Source organism: Aphelocoma coerulescens, chromosome 1 (genome assembly GCF_041296385.1).
Source record: "Aphelocoma coerulescens isolate FSJ_1873_10779 chromosome 1, UR_Acoe_1.0, whole genome shotgun sequence".
Taxonomy (NCBI): domain Eukaryota; kingdom Metazoa; phylum Chordata; class Aves; order Passeriformes; family Corvidae; genus Aphelocoma; species Aphelocoma coerulescens.
The window spans coordinates 112,338,075-112,361,123 of record NC_091013.1 but is presented as its reverse complement, the minus strand read 5'-3'; the positions used below and the strand labels follow the sequence as shown (position 1 = coordinate 112,361,123).

The window sequence follows — 23,049 nt, the reverse complement described above, 5'->3', positions numbered from 1 at the left end:
GTACTTGATGTATTTCCTAAAAATTGTCCTAAATCTGAATTTTTCCAAGTTTAGACTAAAATCAGAGTTAATGTGATTGTTTATTTATTTATTTATGATCTTCTCTCCCATGTGCAATCAGATGCTTGGAAAACATCTGCTGCTCCTACTCAGGTTTTTGATCTCATCAATTTTCTAACTAATACTTCGGTGCAACAAATTCATCTTGTTTGTTCTTATTGTAGTCACTTTTTCATCTAAAAGTCATTACAGTTTATTTTCATACTAGTTCTCCATCTTTTCCCAAAAATCAATCTTCAGTGCCAGCAATGGTGGAAAAAATTACATTTGTTACCCAGTTTGAGACTCCTGTGTATGTTTTACAAATGTACAAATCCTCTTCAGCATCTTAAGGACCTTAAGGTTATAAAGTCAAGCAGTTTGTAATGAGAAGAAATAAATTTTAAGTCTGGATGGTGCTTGTAGTAATTAATGTACTCTTTGTACATGCATTATCTTAATTCTGTGTGAGATACTATTTTTATTAGCTAAAATACTGCGCTTTTTTCTCATGGTATTTGGCTTGCAGGAAATAGCTTTCTGTGAATTTCATGCTGAGTCAGAAAGAGATACAGCAAACATTTGTACAAAATTGCTTTTTTGTGACTGGTTTGCCAGTTTGTAGGACTTTTGATACTTTTCTATCCCTTTCAATATCAGAGCATTCTGAATCTTGTTCATTCGCTGCAAACCATCTCACCTGAGATATAATAAATATATGAAAGGTTCTTGAGACAAGCTCCTGAGATCTTCCTAGTGTAGTGTTCACTTGTGAATTGGATGATTTGAAGCAGGGGGGTGTAGAGATGGAACAAAAAAAAAAAAAAATCTTGTTAGGTAATGTATGCCCAGGAAAGGTGTTGAACTGAGGGAATTCACAGTGAGCTGATTCACATTTCCTACATCTGGAGATTTTGATTTGGTAACATTTCTGTGTTTATATGCACAAGTGTGTATCTCTGTACAGTGCATGCAAAAAGATGGAGAAATATTATAACTCTATGGAAGCAAATAATAATTGGCTATTTAGTGAGATCAGGATTTGACTTTATAGTGTGTCCATAGCCTCCCATCTTTTCCTGTAATACCACTTATTCAAGACTTCAAGCATCCTTCATATGAGGAAGTTTTTTGGAGGAAGGAAAGTGGGACATTTGTTTTGTCAAAACTGAGTTTATTCCTTCTGCCATAATCTCTTCCTGAATTTACTGTTTCTGATGTCTTTTTAATGAGATACAGGAAGTGTCCCCTTCACTGCCTTATGCCTGCATAAATTGTCATGTGGTTTGTGCAAAGTTACCCCTTCTGCCTCAGAAGGTGGCTGGAGAAACACTGCATGTTGCTGTGTGGCTGGTGCTCTTCTCTGAACAGAAACTTGGTAGGAAGCAGGGTCCTAGTTCTGCTGTCTTGGGAAATTGGCTAGAGAGAAATCATCACATTGGCAAGTGTTGAAGACATGGGCAAAACCAGTTCCACTACATCATGAGATGGATGAATGAGATGGGCGAGCTCTTTGGAGATGTGGCTTGCAGGAGATGACCTGAAGGTGTCAGAGAGGGCTGTGCCATGGTGGGTGAACAGTAGAAACAAGATGTGGGGATCTTTTGAAGCTACAGAGACCAGTGTCCTGGGAGAGGAGGTGATGAATAGTAGGAAAACTGTTCATGAAACTATTTTGTTCTTTAATATCAGATTCTGTTCATGAATGTTTCCATATGCTTGCTCACTTTAGAACCTCCTTTATATTTTGATTTCATCTCTGTGCTTTGTGTATGTGTGTGTGTCATACCCCATTCCTGTTCTGAATTTCAAAATATTTCTCCTCAACTTCCCCTTGGTTTACTTTTCAAATGTGTAAATTTGCCACACATTAGGTGATTTGGTACTCTACTGGTGACATGTGATTTGTAATTAATTGGGAAAGGCAGCTTTCTGACAACAACTGTGCCTAAAATTTGCTGTAAATCCATAAAATCTTGGGGAGAAAATCTTGCTTATTAAAATTTTATTTCCATTTCTATAACATCTCTCCCCATCTTTACAGAGGGAAAGGAAAATTACACCAGCAAGTACGGGTAGTAAAATACAGTATATGTGTTCAGACACTACCTTGTTAGATGTCTATGTAGATAGCTGACAGTTTTTACTAACCTCCTATCTCCAGTCTTAAGATTTTGTGCAATTAAAAATACAAAGACTTAAAGACAAACATTTTAGGGAAAGGTTAATGAAAAACAGGAAAGAAGCCATTAAAATGGTAAAATGTACAGTACAAGTACCATATGTGCAAGTGGGGAACATGGTATAAGGAACTCTAGCTGATCCCAAGGTTTTTAAAGCTTAATAAACTCATGTTGTTTCAGCTGGGAAGTCTTGAGATTCCTTCTGTCTAATTTGAGGATGTGGATTGAAGACTATCGCTTCGATGGATTCCGATTTGATGGTGTTACGTCTATGTTGTATCACCACCACGGCATTGGTAAGCAATGTATCTGCTCTGATCTCAGCAGTCCCCTTGCAGCTCTGTTGATGTAAATTTTGCTGTTTCTCAGAGGGGAAAAAGGGGTTTAGCACAGGAGCTAGCTCATCAATAGAGCTTGAAACTAGATGGGAGGGGGAAAGGGTCAAAACCAGGCTTGCCAGTGATGAGCAGTGGGATGGCTCACCCAAAACTTGAGGACGTAAGCACTAGGGAGATCCCTCAATCTGCTCCACCAGTTGTCGGCTACAACGAACCACACTGGAAGTTCTTCTGGACCAACACACACAGCATGAGGAGGAAACAAGTGGAGCTTGAAGCTTTGGCTCAGTCCCAGGGATGTGGCATCATTGGCATAAGCAAAACTGGTGTGATGAGTCCTGTGACTTGAGTGCCACAGTGGATGGTTGGATGGGAGCACAGCACAGCTGGCACAAACAGGTTCAGAAGATTCCTGAAACACCTGAATGATACAGGGTGTGATTCTTGGGGATGGTCCTGTGCAGGGCTAGGAGCTGGACTCAGTGATCCTGATGGGTCTCTTCCAACTCAGGAGATTCTGTGAATGATCAAAAAATTCCAGATTTGCTTGCGTCTTGCTTTGTTCCTATGAGGATAGATGGAAAATCATTAATACGTTTTGTGCTTATAAAATGAAATATTGTATAAAAATACCTGTGTTTTCTAAAAAAAACTTGACTGTGGCTTTTAAAACTCCTTGTCTTATTAGGCACAGGGTTCAGTGGAGATTACAATGAATATTTTGGCCTGCATGTGGATGAAGATGCTTTGTGTTACCTGATGCTGGCCAATCACATGATTAATTCCTTGCACCCAGAATGCATAACCATAGCAGAGGTAAGATCGTTTTGCCATCCTCAGTACATTAATATTGATTATTTTGCTTTCGGATGTGAATTTCCTGTTAATTATCAAGTCACACTTTGGGTACTCAAGCAATGACATGAGCTGAAAAATATTAATTAGTGGACAGACTTTGCCTGGTGGGGAAAAATAATCTGAATATGCACTTTGGGAATTTTCTCTGCATTAATAGATTATTAATTAATGTGGCAATTCCTTTTTCTTGTTTTTCTCTTCATCACCTTGAACTTGTAATGAGAATTGTTTTTATTAGTTTATTCCTTGTGCATCATAGCCATTTGTCAGTAGTGCTCTGTAGTACTAAAGATTAACAGCCCTAATGATGTTTTGCATATTTTGAATTATATTGGTATATCTGACAATTACCCTTCAAATTAAATGCAATAAACTTACAAATGTTGAATATATAGGCTAATTTAAATGTATTATTAATTTCTCCAGGTTTCTAAAGGAGTAAATAAGACTATTATTTGAGTTGATTGAGATCAATTTTTTTGACTGAAAACTGTTTCTGGGACATGGAGCTTCTAAGAGTTGGAGACAGCAGAGCTTTCAAAATTCTATTAATATTTTCACTGATATTTTGTCTTTATCCAGAAGAAAAATCATTTAAACATTGAGGATTTTTTTCTGTTATTATGTTTAAATAATTCATTCAGTTTAAAAGAAAAAGTTGGATCTATCTGGTATCATTAGGGACTATATGGATTTCTAATAAAAGGGTTTGTGTTGCTTTAGAGTTCTCTATCTTTAGGAAACAAAATACTGCTTAAATTAATTTCTTACTTACGGTAAAATTTTTATAGACAACCACTGCTAAGAGCTACATGACAAGCTACCAAAACAGCATGTGGGGAGCAATCAGTAGCAAACTTGGGGTGGTTTCTTTGAGCTGTAGGCTTATTTGAAATTAAATCAGTTAATTTTCTAGGTAGTCCTAGATTATAAGCATTCCTACCACAGAAATTCTGAGTTTAGTTGTCTTGTATTACCTGGCCTAAGTTCTTTTTTTTAATAAGATGTGTCTTCAGTTTCTCCTGCTTAAGTTGAGAGCTGCTTCTTTTTCAATACATAATTTTCTGCCTCGGGAAGTTGCTACATGAATCATAGAATTGATCAATGTGCTGCATGGTTAAAGGAGAATTTCAGAAGGAGAAACTATTGACATAATTGAAAATTACAAAAGGCAATGAAGAATGTCAGCTTGCCTATAGAATCAGTGCCATGTGAGAAAAATGTTTTTCTCTAGCCATTACTAATTATAATAAATTCCTTAATTAATGTAATTAATTGATGATTTTTACAGCTTTTTAATATTCTGTATATTCACTGTCTTAGTAATTGCTAATTTTTTAGGTGTTACTGAGTATACGCTTATTTTTCATTTTGGTCTTCTAAATAAAGCGGTGATTAAAGTTCTTTATAATGGGAAGAAAAAATGTTAAGTAAAATTATATCATGCCTGAAGTATTATAAACATAAACAGGCAAAAAAAGAGTACGCTGTGGTTTCTATTTTGACATGCATTTCTTTTCAAACCTGGCCTGAACAAATGCTTAGAAATTAGCTGTTTAATCATAGCATCATAGAATGGCCTGGGTTGGAAGGGACCTTAAAGATTATCAAGTTCCAGCTCCCTTCCATGAACAGAGAACACTTTCTGCGAGGCCAGGTTGCTCAGAGCCCCATCCAACCTGGCCTTGAACATTTCCAGGGATGGGGCAGCCACAATTTCTCTGGGCAACCTGTGCCAGGGCCTCACCCCCCTCACAGTAAAGTATTTCTTCTTAATATTTAATCTAAACCTGCTCTCTTTCTATTTGAAGCCATTTCCCCTTGTCCCGTCACTACACACCCTTGTAAAGAGTCCTCTCCATCATTCTTGTGGGTTCCCTTCAGGGACTGGAAGGCCACAATTAGGTCACCACAAAGCCTTGTTTTCCCCCAGGCTGAATAATCCCAATTGTCTCATCCTTTCCTCATAGCAGAGGTGCTCCATCCCTCTTACCATCTTCATGGCCCTCCTCTGGACTGGCTCCAGCAGGTCCCTGTGCTTCCTGTGCTGGGACCCCAGAGCTGGATGCAGCACTGCAGGTGGGGTCTCAGCAGAGCGGGGCAGAGGGGCAGAATCCCCTCCCTGCCCTGCTGCCCACGGGGCTTTGGATGCAGCCCAGCACACGGGGGTTTCTGGGCTCCCAGAGCACACGGCCGGGGCATGTCCAGCCTCTCACCCACCAGCACCCCCAAGTCCTTCTCCCAGGGCTGCTCTGGATCTGTTCATCCCCAGCCTGGATTGATAACGGGGTTTGCCCCAGCCCAGCTGCAATCCCTTGGACTTGTCTTGTTAAACCTCGTGAGACTCCCACAGGCCCACTTAAACTGGTTTCAATACAGACATCACTGAGAAATGTGATTCCTGTCTGAGGCCAGCGTGCCTGGTGCTGTGGCCATTCCAGTGTCAAAAACCTCAAAATTTTGGCAGTGATACCAGCCATGAAGCAATGTATGAATAGACTCAGTCCATCTATTTCTTTCAGTGTTGCTGCCTTCAACCAGAGTTATAGAGAGTAGGGCTTCTGCCTCAGCTTCCCTTTCCAACTGCCCCAAGGCCCTGGAGTCCTTTTTGATCTCCCTTGGATCATGTGTTGCCACTTCATTGCCCCCTATGTGGAAGATCAGTAATGGGTTGTAGTTTGAGGGCTGTACCAGGCTAGGAAGTTTCCTGGTAGAAGTACATTTGATGGAAGATCTACTAAACAAACTAATTATGATTTTTTTTTTTTTTTTTTTGGTGTCCAGTTAAAATTTGTAGACATAGATATAAATACTGTTAAATTTGGAATTTTACTTCCCAAAAATCTGGCTTTCAATATTGTTACTAATGTAGATGGGAGCTGCTTAAATCTCAGACTTGGACCTTGTCCAGGTAGGCATCATGGCATCACAGAAAAAGGCTTTTGTTTCATATCATCTTGTCCTGTATAACCTGGAGACCAATAGTCTGTGTCAATCCTTTCTGACTGATTTAGGAGTTATTGAACTTTTTATCACATCTAAAAGTTTGTAAAGAATTTCCACTTCACTGTTCATTTTTTACAGCATGTGGAATGTGGATGCAGTTTTCTGTGTGATCCAGCGGCTGCTGACTGAAGGGGTTAATGCCCTCCTTTGATCTCCTGGCTTTGCTGATCACACAGCCTGGGATGTGCTGGCCATCCCTGCTGCCAGGCCAGGCCAGGCCAGGCTGCTGGCTCATGCTGGGCTTGCTGCTGGCCCACAGCCCCAGGCCCTTCCTTCCCAGCAGAGCTGCTCCCCAGCCTGGCTGGCCCAGCCCGTATGGATGCAGGATGGGGCCCATCCCAGGGTCAGGATTAACTCGGTGTCATTCTGTGGTGACATTTCTGCTGATTGATTCCTCCAGCCAGTCCCTCTGGATGGCAGCCCTGCCTTCCACTCCTGGGATGCCATCCATGAGCTTTGTGGTGGTCTGGTTGGTCTCCTCCCTTAGGTCAGTGTCTGTGTATGCCTTCATGTGAAAATATCTTTTTCACTATTCCAGTGCAGCAACTGGATTGAAAACTGGATTGAATCCAGAAAATCAAAATCAGCTTCCTAATTAAGCCCTGTTTTTTTTCTAGTCAGTATTAATTCCATAAATTCTCTTGCATAGAAGCGAGAGGTGTTTGTTAATCCATAACCACTGTCAGTGAGAAGCCATTTCCCCACAAAAGTTAATAAAATTGAGTACTGATGGATATTTTGAAATTATTGGAGACTTACATTTTCTGTCCAGATAACTTTAGAAAAGAATGCTGTGTGATAAAATTGCCTAACAACATGGTGAAATAAATATTTTGAGAACTTGGAATTACAAATTTAAGAATAGTCAGCTTCCATCAATATGAAACTGGAAAATTATGCAGTAAGAACATGTCACTTTCCAGGACTAGCTGGATCAATAGGTTTGGTTTTGGGAAAAGAGTAGAGATTGTATTTTTCTTCCTCGGTGTACTTTATATTTAACCTTTTTTTATGCCATTCCTTATGCAAAATATCAATAAACAAAATGAAGGTTTAATTTGTCTTTTGTTGACTACTTTGTACTTTCTATTGATTGCTTGGAGCTCAAGAGAGCTAATTATTTCAAACTCTGCATCTACTGAGGACTCTTCCCGTTCAAATATCTACTGGATTAAAATATTTTGAGGTAGAGTATTTGGTGAGAAAAGTCATAATGCTTTTCTTTGTAACTTTTGTGTTCAAACAGCACATCTGGCTGTAGTAATAACTGATTTAAATTTATTACTTTCTCCCTTAACTAGGTCAATCTGTGAAGCTGTTTATACAGTGTTTACATACAAGTGTAACTCCAGGGTAGAAAATATGTAGTAATATTTTCAGTGCTGTGGAAATGATGTTGTGGGGTGTTTGATCTGTTTCAGGATGTCTCTGGAATGCCAGCTCTCTGTCGGCCTGTCGCAGAGGGAGGAGGGGGCTTTGATTATCGACTTGCCATGGCCATTCCAGATAAGTGGATACAGGTGAGAACTTCCTAAGAAATCCATTGTGCTCTTCCAAGTGGGGTGTTTCTCTGTCAGTGCATACACATAAACACTTCTAAACCTTTCTGACAAGTTTTGCTTTCTCTTGTGTTAATGTGCTATTGAAATAAATTCTGACAGGCTTGAGCACAGGTATTAGAGGCTGAAATGAGAGCTGTCAGATGTTATGTAGGTTTCAGGTGAGGAAGTTCAGGAGCTGGGATTTGCATTCCAGCTGATAATTGTTTTCTTCATACAATACACATAAGCTCAATTTCTTTGAAATGATCTGTATCTTGCAACAGCTGTAGAATGTGTAATCTATATTGAATGTGAACAGGTAGTTTTAAAAAGTTTATATGCATATAAATATAAAAAATACCCAATAAAGAATCACTCCAAAAACATGCAATAAACCCTCCTGACACTGGACATAGAAATTGGCATTGAATATAGATAGACCTGAAAGTTTAAGCAAAGTAGACTTAAGTGAACTACACAAACACTTGCAATTGGTACAGGGAGTTACAAAAAGAGTAATAAAAATCTGTAAATGCTGAAGAACAGTAAGATATTAATAAGTTCTGACTACAATAAGGATTTATATCACCTTTTCCTTCATACAGAGAGTCACAAGAAAAGGCATAAAACCCCAAGTGTTCTGAAAAGGCTTCTAGTGATGTTTTAGAGAATGTTTTTCAGTTAGAAGATTACACCCAAATCCCTTGGGGCTGTCATGATGATCTGACAACAATAAATGTTTTATATGAACATTAATGCTTCAATAAATATAGTGAGTAGCTAAAAATAATTTAAAAAAATTAACTTACCTTTAGCATCTTTCAATTTTGTAACTAGGAGGTAGAAGGCCAATTGAAAAACATATTTCAAACCTCTTTTCTGAAGATGAACTTGACTGCTTTTCCAACAGAGGCAGCATGATTAAAATTTGGAATGTGTAATTTAGATATTTAAGTCCTGGAATACAGCAAGGGCTCATATTTTTTTAACAATAAATATCTAATTTTTTTAGATGATGTTGTGATGTTTTTGTGATGTGATTGTGATGTTTTTTGCGTTTCTTGGAGTTTTGTTAGTTTGTTTTTTGGTTTTTTGCTTTGTTCCTTACCACACTTGAGAGCAGGCAAATATGAGCAGTTTCCTAGGAAGGCAAAATGCAAGTGGCCAAGTTCATGTTACATGGGAAAAAAACAGGCTGTAGCATTTTACAAGTGAAAAAAAATTGATAATCTGATATAGCAATCTCTGATATGGTCTGATTAATTTAATTCACAATACTTGGATAGGAAACAGTGCTGCAGTAAATTCTGTTGTTTAACTGGAGGAAATGGCACTTTTTCCAGCTTAAACACGTACTTGACATGGGGCAGCATGGGACACTGATGGGATGTTGGATGCAAATTGGTTGTGATTGGGATTGTACAAGAACTTACAGTGATGCAGGCAGGAAGCTTCTTGCCAAGGAAACTGCATATGAGTGACCACAGTAGAAAGATGGAGTTAGAGGTGATGGCAGAGCTTGTTACCACATTTCTTGAAGGGAAAATAAAGCTGAGATGATTGGAAGGGAAAAGTTTAGAAAGAGTTTATCAGCTGTTATCAAACTCTCCTAGACTGCTTGCTCTCATTTCTCTCCAGTTTTTAAGTGCATACTTGTTAATAGTAAGTTTTCTAGGCAACTTGCTAAAATCAGTTTGAAAACTGGAGAATCTCCAAAAGATTCCATGAAAGAATTCTGAGGGATCTGTAAAAGTAAGGAAGAGAAACTGTTTGTTCCCAGCAGTGGCTGTAGTAGGATAGATGAAGGATAGATGTAGTACATAATATGATGCTGCCTAGGGCCCTGGATGTGTTCAGAGACAGAATTTACGGACTTTAAAAAAAAAATCCACAAAGAAATGGAAAGAAAAGACTGTTTAGGAGTATGTGGGCAGTTACAATTATAATGTTAAATTTTACAGCGTGATATTGGCCATCTTGGGGCTATTGCCTTTTTAGCACTTCTATTTTTATGTCTATATATTTGCATATATGCATTTAAGTCATAGTGATCAATGGAGGTCTACAAAGTGGTGTAGAAAAGAAAGAAAAAACTAACAATGACATTGAGCTAGATTTAGCAGAGGAAGGAAATAATGTGATATGAGGCAGAAAATTCCTATTAATGGGATTTAGTTTCAATTTCTAAAAATCAAGAGGTGGCACCACACTGCCCAGTGGTTAAGCTTTAGTTGGAAGCTCCCACATGCCAGGGTAGCATCTCCTGATACTGCAAATCAGATAGGTGTGTGCCCACATTTTTCTTCCTTGATTTTGGTGCAGTGCTCTCTTGCAGGTCCTATCAAACACATTATCCACTGTATCAGAGGATTCCCATGATAAATGGCAACTCCTGTTGTCCATGCTTCCCCAGGGAGGTAGAGGAGAAACAAAGGATTCTAGTTATTATCATTATGTGATAAAATTGAAAAGAAAAAAAGAAATCTCTTTGGATTATCAGAGAAAGCTCATCACTTCAAAACTTGGGAACACGAGAACAGAGTTCACTATCCATTAGGAATTTCTGTGCCAGGATAATGTTAAGTGCTTTTAGTTAAAACATCAATACCTTTGCAGTGATCTTTCTTTTATTTCTGTAGATAATTAAGGAGCTGAAAGATGAAGACTGGAATATGGGCAATATTGTGCATACATTAACAAACAGACGGTACGAAGAAAAATACATTGCTTACGCAGAGAGTCACGACCAGGTATTTTCAGCTGTTTGTTTGTTCATAAGCAAGTAAAAGATCTTCTTTAGAGGCTTGGTGGGCTTTATTTTTTAAAGATGAAAAAGGAGTTGAGAAGGATGGCAAGAATTTCAGAAATGGGTAGATTTGGGCTACTGCTCTTTTTTTTTTTACCTTTTTGTTTTTTGGTGGTTTTTGGTGGCTATTTTTTTTTGTTTGTTTCTGGGTTTTTTTTTTGTTTTGTTGGTTTGTTTCCTTTTCTTGTTTTTATTGTTTGGGGTTTTTTTTTTTTTTTTGGTTTTGCTGTGTTTTTATTTTGTGATAAAAATCCTTCATTTTCATAAATTAATCCTTCCTGGAGTGTGTGGGTAGTAGGTTTTCAGTTTTGTTTTATTTTTAAGAGAAGAGTCAAAGGTGTATAACCCATGCTTTTGAAAATCCAGTTTCTGTTAAGTAAGCTGGAACACAACTTATGATAAGGGTAAACAATATCCCAATTTAAGAAATTTGTTTGTGACTTGGATTGCAAGCATCCTCTTTTGAGACCTAAATGAAATATTCTGTAACAGTCTGGTTGAAACCACAGCAATTGTAATAGTTCTATGTGTGGAAAAATGAAAAAGTAATGATGAGTTTGGATAACACTCATCTCCCACAATCTTTTTATCCCTTGTTTCTGAAGAGACAGAAAACACGTAATTTGGGAATTGTGAAATTAGGAGTTTTAAATGTTTTATTAGAAAATGGATATTTTATTTAAGTAACTTACCTTCAACTCTTTCCTTTACATAGTAGAGGTTGATATTTTAATTCCTGTACTTTCGACAGTAAATGTCAACAGAAGTGTCTGAAATGAGTTGTATATTTTAAAAAGTGCATTCTGAGTTTACCATTCACTGTATCCATTTTGTTTACCTATTTACATTCTAATCTCAGAGTCTGTTACAGTGTTCATTTAATGCATCCTTCTGGTAAAGAACTTCAGAGATTACTTGGAAATGCAGATTTTTCTATGATAACCTGCTTTCATCAAAACTGATCCTTCACCCTAAAGCATGACATAAAACATTACTGTTGCTGTTCTTTTATTTCATGCTGATTTTTAGCAATTGAGTTTTTTTCCATATCACTATGAAATTTCAGTTTAGAATGTCATACTTTGGGAACAAATCTCATTATTTTAAATGAAAATAAAACAATGATTACAGATGTACATCAGGCTGATGTGTGAGAAGTAGGATAGAGAAACAAAAAGGAAGTGTAGATAAAATTCAGTCTAAAGATGTCTGGAGTGATGCATGTGAGGGTACAATCCTGGTTTCTTACATGATGTAAATGGGCTAGGAGCTGGCTGTTGCCAGTCAGAATACAAGGCCTTGTGGTTATAAGGAGAGTGTGAAAACAGCAACTCCAAAGCTAATAGCTGTCAAAAAAGCAGATGCAGTCCTGGAATTATTATGAGTGGAATGGAGCAAAGAGCACCATCAGTATGCCACTGCAGTCTTTCATGGTTTGAGTGTTGGAGGCAGGTTTGGTCCTGTATCTTAAAGGATACACTGGAAAAAATGCTGTGAGAGAGGAATAGCAGCTGCAGATTGATTTTCATAAGAAAAAAACTAAACAGAGTAAGATTCTTTGGGGTAGGAAAGAGATCATTGAAGGAGGAAATACATCCATTTATAAAATCCCAGCTGCCACAGAAAACATGAATAGGGAGCACTTAGCTTCTCTTCCAATGGAAAGATTAGGGGATATTAAATGGCAGTAACAAATGCCACATTCTGAGTCCAGAAAATAGTTGTTCATTGCAGTCTTCAGTCTTGTCATTGTTGCATAGGGATTTTTTTTCCCTTTAAATAAACTATTTTTTACTTAAGGGAATAATCTATATATGCTGTTATATTGTCAGTTGGAAAATGAAAAGGATGATGGTGCTTTTCAGCTAGACCTGTTTACAATCCATCTGTATCTCTGGAATTTAGTAGGTTTTCCTTCAAGAGTGTGAAATAAGAATTGGTCTAATTGGACAAAAATCAGCTATTAAATAATAAATGCTCCAAAATGTTTTTAACTACCTGCCTACCAATACATAGAGTAGCATTTTGTGGCCTTTCTCAAGTAGCAAGTTAGTAATTCAGCTTTTTCTTTGTGTGAAATCACAGAAAACCAATCACATTCTTGACTGCATGTAAATGAATCCTTCATACTCTGCATATCTAAATCAGAGTTTTGTTACTACCCAATTATTTTTACATTCCAAGGACTGTTACTTTAGACGTTAGCTTTCTTATTTTCTGTGTTTCCTATAAAAATTCCCAAATGGTCACTTTTCACTCACTGAGTTGATGCTGATGTTTCACATTTGATATCTGTAGGTGAAAGAGTTCTTAGAAGTAATTATGCAGTTTGATCCTATCAGGTGAAATGTAGGACCAGGGGTTAGGCAGTGGCCAGTCCATTATCATATACACTCAATCCCATCAGTCCAGGAGCCCCAGTAAGCGGGGGAGGATGGCAAGGGGAAAACAGACAACTGGGGCTGACCCCAACTCAGCTCATGGACATCCCTGCCTCAGTTTACATCTTTCAGTTTTTGTCAGCAGACGAGATCTATATGGCACATCACACAGTGCACAGATGCAGTGATCAGAATGTAGGGTCACCGTGACCTGATGGGCAGTGGCAGGATGTTTCCTTCAGGAGCAGGGGCTGTATCATGCACACTGAGCCACGTCCTTGCTCCTCAGCAGTCTTGCAAGTCCTCCCCCTACTGACCTCCTGCTTTAAAAAAAAATAAAAAATTTAGAAACACTTCTATTACACCCGAGGGTTTTCTTCAGTGTTTTTTTGCACTGTTCTAGGCGCTGGTTGGTGATAAGACACTGGCCTTTCGCCTGATGGATGCAGAGATGTACACAAACATGAGTGTGCTCATGCCTCTGACGCCAGTTATTGATCGTGGGATACAGCTTCATAAAATGATTCGTCTCATTACTCATGCACTTGGAGGAGAGAGCTATCTGAACTTCATGGGTAAGTAAGCTCAGGAAAAAGTCTCTCATTTTCTCATCTACAGAATGCGTGGCAGGGAAATAAAGTGATCTGACATCATCTTACATCCACAGTATTTATCACAGTGCTGAAATTTGGAGCATAAATGCTTTTATAGATATATTACAAAAGGTAATATGCGTTGTTTTTCTGTCTGTAAGATGCATTATAAGACAAGAAAATAAAATCAAGGTGGTTCCTAACTGTAAGAGAAATAACTTTTACAACTCAGACTAGTATTTTAAGTGCTGTTCTGCAAGTTTGTCAGGTGGTGAGCTGTGGCTTATGCAGCTGGGTTGTATTTCATCTCTATTCTTTTGCACCCCTAAATTTTTTAGGGTAACTGAATTTACTGAAGGTAGCTCTGTGCTTATTTCAGTAATTAATTGTCAGGAAGTAGTCTGGAATCAGTTGACTTATTTCCTTCCTTCTTAGTGCTTAATGAGGTAGGCAAGGACAAATCACAAACAAAGGAGGCACATTCTGCTATCAAAGCACAGAAATTGTAAGAGTTAGTGGTGCTTTCTTCTGGTCCATAAGCTGTAAAATAAAACTGTTGCATTACTTCCTAAGCATGGTTGCTACAAGAAAGTTCAATTGTTAGTCTAATTCAATCAGCAAGTTACAGTTTCATGTCATCATCTTAAAAGTTCAATGTTCTTAACTTCATCCAAAATTCCAAAGCTGTTTGTGCTGTTTTTTACCACATTCAGTCCTTTAATGTCTTTGCAAAATAGTTCTTATTTTAGAGTAAAAATCTTGTAATGTGGTCTGACAAGTTCTGTATAGCAGTTGGGATAGTCTCATGGGGAAAAGAAAGACTGAAAGCCTGCTACAAAATCACCATCTCAGTTTTCTGATAATGTAATACTTGAAAATTATAGAAATTTTAGCTTAGTATTGTCTTCTATTTTTGTGGTTAAATGTTTTGTTATATAAAGTCTAAGGGGACTGTTGGAAGTATACTGCTCTTCTTCCATAATGCTGTATTTAACATCATATTTTCTGATTAACAAAATGGCAAACATAAGACAATAGCAACACTGGATTTAAGCATGCCTGTACTGGTACATGTTCTCTTTCTTTGTATTAGGAGAAGATTCAGAAAATACTGTGTTGATTTTCTTAAAAATAATTGAAGCAACTTTGGTACAGAACAAATTAATTCACTATATGCAGTACCAGTAAAACTATTATTTCCAATAAAATTCAGGGTTGTTTTTGTTTTTTTTTTTTTTCTTAAGAGTGAAGAAGAGTTAATGAAATGAATATTTATGAAATGTGCAATCAGACACCGAAATGTTCAAGGTATGAGGTGTCTGCTTCCATCCAAACTAGTGGTACTACAATAGTTAAGGAGGCAGGTGTTTACAAAATACTCCAGCTAAACTGCAGGTGTCTTCGCCCCAGATTGACTTAGTAAGATTAGAAATATAATCAGTAATGCAATATGGCATGTTAAATCCAGTGTGTCAATGCTGGCTGATTGAGCAATTAATATTGGGTATCTCTGAGTACTGCAAATGGTTCAGTAACTATATTATAGTTTGCTGTATGTAAAAGGTGAAAAGACTGTAATCACTGTTGGAGGAGAAACCATATAAATTCAGAATGCTGTGGATTTAAAATCCATGTTGCAATGTGCTATCTAGTTAAGCAAATAAAGTGACAAATGAGTTCTTTAACTTGCAGGTTTGTGTGAATAGAAAGGTAAGAAAGAGAAGCCTCCTGTGGGGTGGGGGAAGGAGTGGAAATCTTTCACAATGCCTGGAGAAGGCATTCCAGGTGCCTCTGTGCTTCCCTAAGTCCTTCTGTTAAGAATCTTGTCCCTTCTGTCTCTGAAAACACAGCAAAGAAACCCCCTGCTTTCTGAATGCTTTGCTCACCTTAAGGAAGAGCAAACCTCATCTAAAAAATGTTGTGTCTGGAGTGGAAATCTGTGTTCCCAAATATATCCTGGAATTTCTCTTTGAAGATCTGGAATAATATTTAATTAGACACAGGTTGGAGCATCGTTTGGGCTCCATCTGTGCAAGCAGATTCCTGTTGGTAGAAGTTGTGCATCAAACACTGATTGTGGCTTTCTCTCATCTTTCTCACTTTTCACACTGGATGGTTCTCTGTCCTTCTTATAAGTATCTCTAAGAAACCACTGCAAAAATCCTGGAAGTTGTGATTCTGTTTTTCATGTTTCTGGATGTTTAATTTTCACTGGAGGCTTTTATTTTTCTTCCCACTTGCTTATATCCCAGTATTGGCAATGAGTGATGTATGCAAACCTTAATGTGGATAGGAAAGTTCTGTTGCTTCAGTAAATTGGTTCCCTTGTAACAAAAACCTTAGGGAGTATTCTTTCCTCCAGTCTGTGTTTCGGTTTTATGTGCAGCTTTCCCAGTGATCTCTTGGGCTTCGTGTGTGCATCTGGCATGGAAGACTTAACCTAGAAAGGGAAAAACTCCATATGCTTGGCTGAAAATGATAAACGTCCTGTTGCAGTGAATGCACTCTCTGGGAGGCCAGTTTGTTTCATAGTAATAGTAAAAAAGTAGCAATTGTTTTGAAACTTTTTCTGTGTCTAAATTCTTTTCTTTCAGAGCAGGTAGAGAGCAACAATCCCAATATAGCTGTAGTTTGTGCAACCTAGCTCCTGTTTTAGGCAGATTTTAATACTGAGACAGACCAGTTACGAGTCAGAAGTTGTCACAGAGTTTTAGGAAATCACAAAAGTTCCAAGTTCTTCTGCACAATGCTTTAGTTAGGAGCACATATGTTTGCTTCTTAAGGGGTTTCTTTCTTTACTGATTTTCTATGAAGACCTTGACATAGACAATGCACATTTAAATGTCTGAACTTTAATGACACTTATAGGCTGAAGCAGTTACCATGTGTGTATATTAAATAGTGGAAGTAGTCTTTGTAAATAATAAAAAACTCTCTCTTCCTACTCAAGTATTTTTATTTGTAATGATATTGGAATACCATGCATATCTAATTAACTTAAAACCAGAAAAGTATATGCAAAAATATTCAGGACCGTAGATCTCTGCCCTCCCTAATATCAGGATTTGAAAACAAATCCAAAATAAAAACCTTGTATCTCACCAAAATTCTTAATTGTCAATTTTAGTCCTCTACAAAGTAACAAAAGGGCTTGAGATTGAGCAAAATTCCCCAACCACTAAACAAGGACTAGAAGAAGTTGTTATAAGACTTCTAGAGTATTACAAGAATCTTCTGATCTCAGCTTGAAAATAAAGCAACTACTGTTGTTACCCAGCAATGTTTGACTTCAGTGTAAAGACTCACATATATTTCCTGACAATAATACTTGAACCTAGCACTACAAAACTGTTCTGTCTCTGCATCCTTACATTTTCTTTTTGCTTCATTTTTCATTCTGCCCCTGAAGACAAGCTGTAGACAACGGTAATTGCTGTTCTTTAAATGTTCCTTTTCTATTTTCTTGTTCATTGCATGTGACCTGCACTTAGGGAAACCCTGCAGGAGGTGTAAAACAGCTGTGCCAGTTCTTCAGTGGACTTATTTCCATGGTCTCTCCTTATCTTCCAAGATATATCTGTGTGTCTAGATTTAGACAAGCAAGGGTAGTTGTTTTAATGCCTTGAATATACATACCCAAAATAGCATTTTGGGTCCTTGAGATCCTTCATAGCACAAATACTTACTGTTTTATGCCACTATAGGGTCTTGCTTTTCATCTTGCTAACAATAATTTCCTTGGTTCTTTTTTGTTTGTTTGTTTGAAATTGGCTTAAGCTCAAATCTATTGATTTAAATGGAGATTAGTTCCTACATGAACTTCTAGCACTATTTTTCGTGACTCTCCCATAGTAAAACAACTCCTAATTAAGACTCCAGAGGCGAAGTTTCACTCCCTGAAAAACAACTTCTGAGACTATATATGTATATATATATATAAATATATAAATATATAGCTAGGAAGTGATTTGAAGTAACTAGAACATTTTTTACCATCATGAGCACTGACTGATGATTTTACTGTTTGGGCTGATGTTTACCTGTTTCAGTACTATCAAAGTTGTCTGTTAAGTTTCCTCTTTCCCACTTGTTAATTCATTTACACAGTAGTTCTATCCACCTTCTCTAATCTTAGGGCTTTTTGCATGCACCGAAAGAGGTTTCTTGTGATGAGACCTTGTTCTTTCTTTACCCTTAAAAATAAAATGCTATGCATCATCTATTCCTCAGTATTTTAGAGAGAGAAACTTAGATATTTTTTCAGCTACTTACTTTTAAATTAATGAATTTCATAACAGCAGGCTCTTGAAAAAATATTGACAAACAAGAAAAGAAATGGTACAAAAACTGTATTAGTAGCACCAATATCAGTGTGAGAAAGGTGTGTACCATTTTCTTTGAGAATATTAATTAAAAACCTGAAATAAAAATGATACAGCACAATTTACAATATAAATAGGAATGTTACTTTAAACAGAATTTGAACCACTATTTTATTGCTACCTATTCTAGGTGAAAAAGGAATTGTATCAAGATCAAGGATATTTAGTGTAAACCTGAGGGAGTTTGGTTCTCTTTGGCATGTTGCATTTTTATATTTTCTTCTGATCACTTTGTTATGCTTCTTACATCTGTGCACTGGTAACAGGGTGACTTTTTAGACCATCACCTAAAGAGTGGCCTTTGGAGAGCAGATGCTCTTCAAACTCGCTCAGTTCAGGCAACTCCTCTTGATAAGCAGCCTTGAAGTGCTCACTTGGTACAGGCTGCAGCTTTAGGAGAGGTGGTTTGAAGTCATCCTTCTTAGTATGCTTGCCTAGGATAGGTGACACTGCCAGTCCCAGTGGGTGCTTTAATTCCCTGACAGCCTGACAGAAAACAATTATGTTCCCTTAAAGGTAAAAAACAAGGGTGTAATCTGAAATCATCCCTGCAGTTTCTCAGAGATTTAGTGATAGACCACCTACAACTTTGTTGCATAATCCCCCATATGCAGCCCCCCTCACAACTTGGGTTGGGCAGTGGCAGTGAGCAGAATCCAAATTTATCTATTAGGCTTCATTAATCACTTTGACAGTTTCTTCTGCAAGGTCTAGAGGTGCAAAAAAACCCAACACCTTGTAACTGAAGCACAATGTCATAATGCCTTATTTATTTTATGTTAGTATTTGTTCATTTAGAGTTGATTGAAACAAGCTTCATTGCTACACTTGCTCAAAACACATTAGAGTGACTGGAAGAAAAGCAATTAAAGAGAGAGACTGTCTCATAATTTAAAACTCAATATCACACAGACCTGTCTTATCCCACCTCTCTTCACAAATTAAGTATGTCCAAATATTAGGAATCTGTTGTGGGAGTTGATTGTACATCCCCCTGGAAAGTGTATGGGAATAAAGCACTATACATGTGTGTATGTTATTCAAATAAATAAATAAAATTATTATTAGCAGCAATCTGTATGTGATGGTGTATCCATGTCCACACTATGACCTCTCAAGGCAGAAACCTTGAAACAGAAACCTTCATAACCAGCAGCATCCTCAGAACTGCTTGAGAATCAAGTTGCTGCAAGTGAGTTCATGGACTGAAATCCAGGTAGGATTTTCCAGGATTGTAGAGGGAATAGCCTTAATTGAGGTAGCTGACATGAGTGGTACTTTATTTTTCTCTCAGAGTAATGCTGATGTTTCCTGAGTTTGTACCCACATCTGTTGGGTATTGGATATGACTGCATTACCAGTGGAGAAGATTTGTAGTGTATCAAGGCATTCTGACATCATGCTTCAGTTACAAGGTGTTGGGCTTTTTTTAAGGATGGGACTGCTATTTTTTTTTTAATTTTATTTATTTAATTTATCAATATGCTTATTGGCATCATTTAACCATGAAATACTGCTGTTGAAACTTCTGCTAGTGTCTCAAGCCTTGTGCCTAGGGCTCCATCTGTTGCCTTGAATGTTGTATGATTTGTACAGCTCACACTTCAGACTTGTGACATCTCCTCTGTCAGTGTGTGAATGCATGCAGCCTGGTCTGCTAGTATAATACTTGATGTGATATGAGGGCTTGCTAAAGAATAATGAATGAAGTTGTAAAATAAATCTCAAAGTTACTGGAGTTACAAGAGTTCTATTTCTGTTTGTATGACAGCCTTCATTTTTGCTTTATTGTTGTTTTATTTGTTGTTTTGAAGAACACAGAAAAAGGCCTCTATATATTTTTATTTTATATAACTTTACACTATATATTATAACTGTACAATGTATTACAGCTTTCAGCACAGATTTTTAGAGGAATTTCTTTTCAGTTGTTTAAAAATGTGATTTATTACAGAAATTATGAAAAAATCATATTATGAAAAGCTTTTTTCACACCTTGATTTCTGACTCTACAGGACATGGCTATTATTCTCTCCTGTCATAATTGTGTTTGTTTGGTGATTTGTTCTTTCCATAACTATAAGATTCAGAATTTATTTACAGTAAACTCCAATTAAAGTATTTACAAATGACATTGATTAGTTTTACTTAGGTGTCTTTTATGGAAAAATATAATTAAAGATAGATCCAAAGACTTCAATAATCTGACCAAATTGTATTTTGTTTTCATTTTCTTGATGTTAAATTCAAATACATTTAAAATAAACAGATTTACCTGACTTTTAGACTTTCTTGCTGTTTTAAAATTCAGAATGCAAGCTCTGTAGTAAAAGCTTTGGTCATAAAAATGCATCACAAATTTCTTGGGAGTTGTGCATATAAACACAGAGTTTTGTATGTAAGAATCTGTTTTGATTAGACTTTAGGCATTGTATGAAATTAAGATTTGAGTAAAAGATAATATATTTGCCTAGGAGTATGGAACTGCTAGGTTTTTTAAATTTGATAATATATAGAAATTTTTTTGTATCTACATATGCAAATTTTTATATCTGTGTGTGCATAAAGGTTTCTTCACTCAATGATTCATTGTGTAAGCAATTAAACGTAGCCATCTTACACTTTCTATGTTGTGGCTAACTTTGATTCAAACAAAATGCTTTGACTATCTTCTGTTTATATAGTCTTGAAGTTCTTTAAACTCTTACATATTACAATTACTTTAAAAATAGCATAAAGCTTGGTTCACTCTATGAACAATTTGTTAATCATTAGTGCTTCAAAAGAGCCTTTGCATTGTAAGGTGTTGTGAGATGATTTTGCTCAGACTTCTACTCCTAGTTCTCTGGGTCCTTGGTTGAAAGACATAATGCAAAACTGAAAGGAAATTAATTTTTTTTTCAGATTTTCTAGTATTTTTTTCAAGATTTTTAAATTGATCTGTTGATAAAACTGAAGTCCAGCATTCAGGTCTCCATTATAATTTACCTTTTTGAGAGAGATAAGACTTGTTTGGGGGGATTTTCTCTCTGTTGTACCTTCTTCAGTATGTTCTTGTAATAACTTGTAGTTTTCACACAGAACTTGGCCTCTGCCATGTCACAGAGTAGATGAGTAAAGTTAATTTCTGAGTTTATCAGTGTCATTAATGAAATGCTTACTGCAGAAGGTCACTCATTTCCTGGATGCCAGGTGTCTACAGGAGTGTTGCACCTGATAAAAACTAAATCTATGCTAGAAGTTTATGTGTAAGAGCAGGGGAAAAAAGAGTAAGCAGGCAGGGGTAAATATGACATGGATGTTAAAGCTTTTATCTTTTCTCCCTACTGCTCACTGTGCTTCATGCACTTTTGATGCTGATAATTTATCAGTATTTGTTCTAAGTTACTTATTTCTGAAATTTCCGGTGCTGAAAAGAAGCAGCAGCAGCCTCTTACCACACCCAGATGTGTTTTACTTCTGCTTTTTGCAGTCTTTCTGTACTCAGAAGTCTGGAATGGGCTGAGAGAAAAACGGAACTATTTTGTTCAAAGCCATCTACCAAAGAGCAAAAAATTTCTTTCTGATTATACTTTGTAGACTGGTTTTAAAAGAGATAGAGAAAGATGATCCAAATCAAGTAATTGAGCAACATCAGACTCTAGTGAGCTGGTGCAGGAGCATGCAGAGGAATCTGTTAATCACAAGCCTACCTTTGGTGACACACTGCTCTTTCTCAGACTGGTTTTGGGCAGTGCAAACCCAGATAGAATTAAACCCCATGTGTTAGTCCATAAGGAATTCCTGGTTTGAGACATGAACTGAGCAGGTGACATTTTGTATTTGTAAAGTCTGAAGAATAGATCCTTAGGCGTATATTCCAATTTGGGTTTTAATGCGTGCAGAGTTCATCTCAGTAGTGTCATTAATTCCTCAAATCAATGTAGCTTAAGCTAACACTTTGTGATGACACTGGAATAAAAAAATAGGCGTCTTTATGTGTTCAAGAGCTTGTTTTCACAAGATGTTATTAGCTTAAAATCTTCTCATTGTCCCAGTTTTTTTGAGGCCATCAATCCAACATACAGAGGAATTTGCTAAAATGAGAATTTGAACAACATTGTAGTTAAATTTGCCTTGATCTTCAGGAGACAAGGTATTTTCTGTTTTTCCTGAGAAGTGGTAAAGTCTGCAGAGCAAAGCATATTATTAGCACTAGAACATCTTAGAGAAATGTTGACCTGTCTTTCTCAGATGTCTTTTGAGATCTTCAATTTGAAATTCCATAGAATTGTAGAATGTTTTGGGTTGGACGGGAAACAACAAAAAGATCATCTTAAACATTATCTAGTGCCATCCCTCCTGCCATGGGCTGGGGCACTTCACTAGACCAGGTTGCTCTGAGCCCCATCCAACCTGGCCTTGGATAAATCCAGAGATGGAGCATCCACAACATCTCTGGACAACTTCTCCAGTGTCTCACCACGCTCACAATAAAGAATTTCTTGCTAATATCTGATCTAAATACACCCTCTTTCTTAAAACTGTGTGGGCAACAGGTGTCTCTGGAATGTATCACAACATGCTTTGTCTTGGAGCTACATTTCTGTAGTAATTTGTTATAACCTTGTTGAAGTTTGGAAAAAGTGCTTGAAAGCACTCTAACTCACTTGGTGTGCTTCCATGTGGCAAGACATTTAATGGAAAAATGTTTTTATATAGTATCAGTCACAGAGAGGTAGCTGAGTACTGGTGTTGGAGGGAGGAGAGGTGTGCAAGGTAGGATGGGGATCAGGACAGTGGGAGGGTGACGGCAGTGCACAGTCAGGTTGGTGTTCAGCTGAGGGCACCATTAGCCCATGGCAGTCACTTTGTCTTTCCAGCTAAAAAGATGCATTCCTATACATAATTCAGGGTAATATTTTGTTCTGTGGGCTCATGGG

General features: G+C 37.2%; 1 protein-coding gene across 1 annotated transcript in view; it reads left to right on the top strand.

Moving 5' to 3' along the window:
• The window catches only part of GBE1 (1,4-alpha-glucan branching enzyme 1), a 143,164-nt gene that overhangs the window by 84,519 nt on the left and 35,596 nt on the right, over positions 1-23,049 (top strand). The window contains exons 8-12 of the mRNA XM_069024673.1: positions 2,403-2,518; positions 3,249-3,376; positions 7,846-7,944; positions 10,605-10,715; positions 13,556-13,727. Of these exons, the coding sequence (XP_068880774.1) occupies positions 2,403-2,518; positions 3,249-3,376; positions 7,846-7,944; positions 10,605-10,715; positions 13,556-13,727 (626 nt within the window). The remainder of the gene's footprint in view (positions 1-2,402; positions 2,519-3,248; positions 3,377-7,845; positions 7,945-10,604; positions 10,716-13,555; positions 13,728-23,049) is intronic.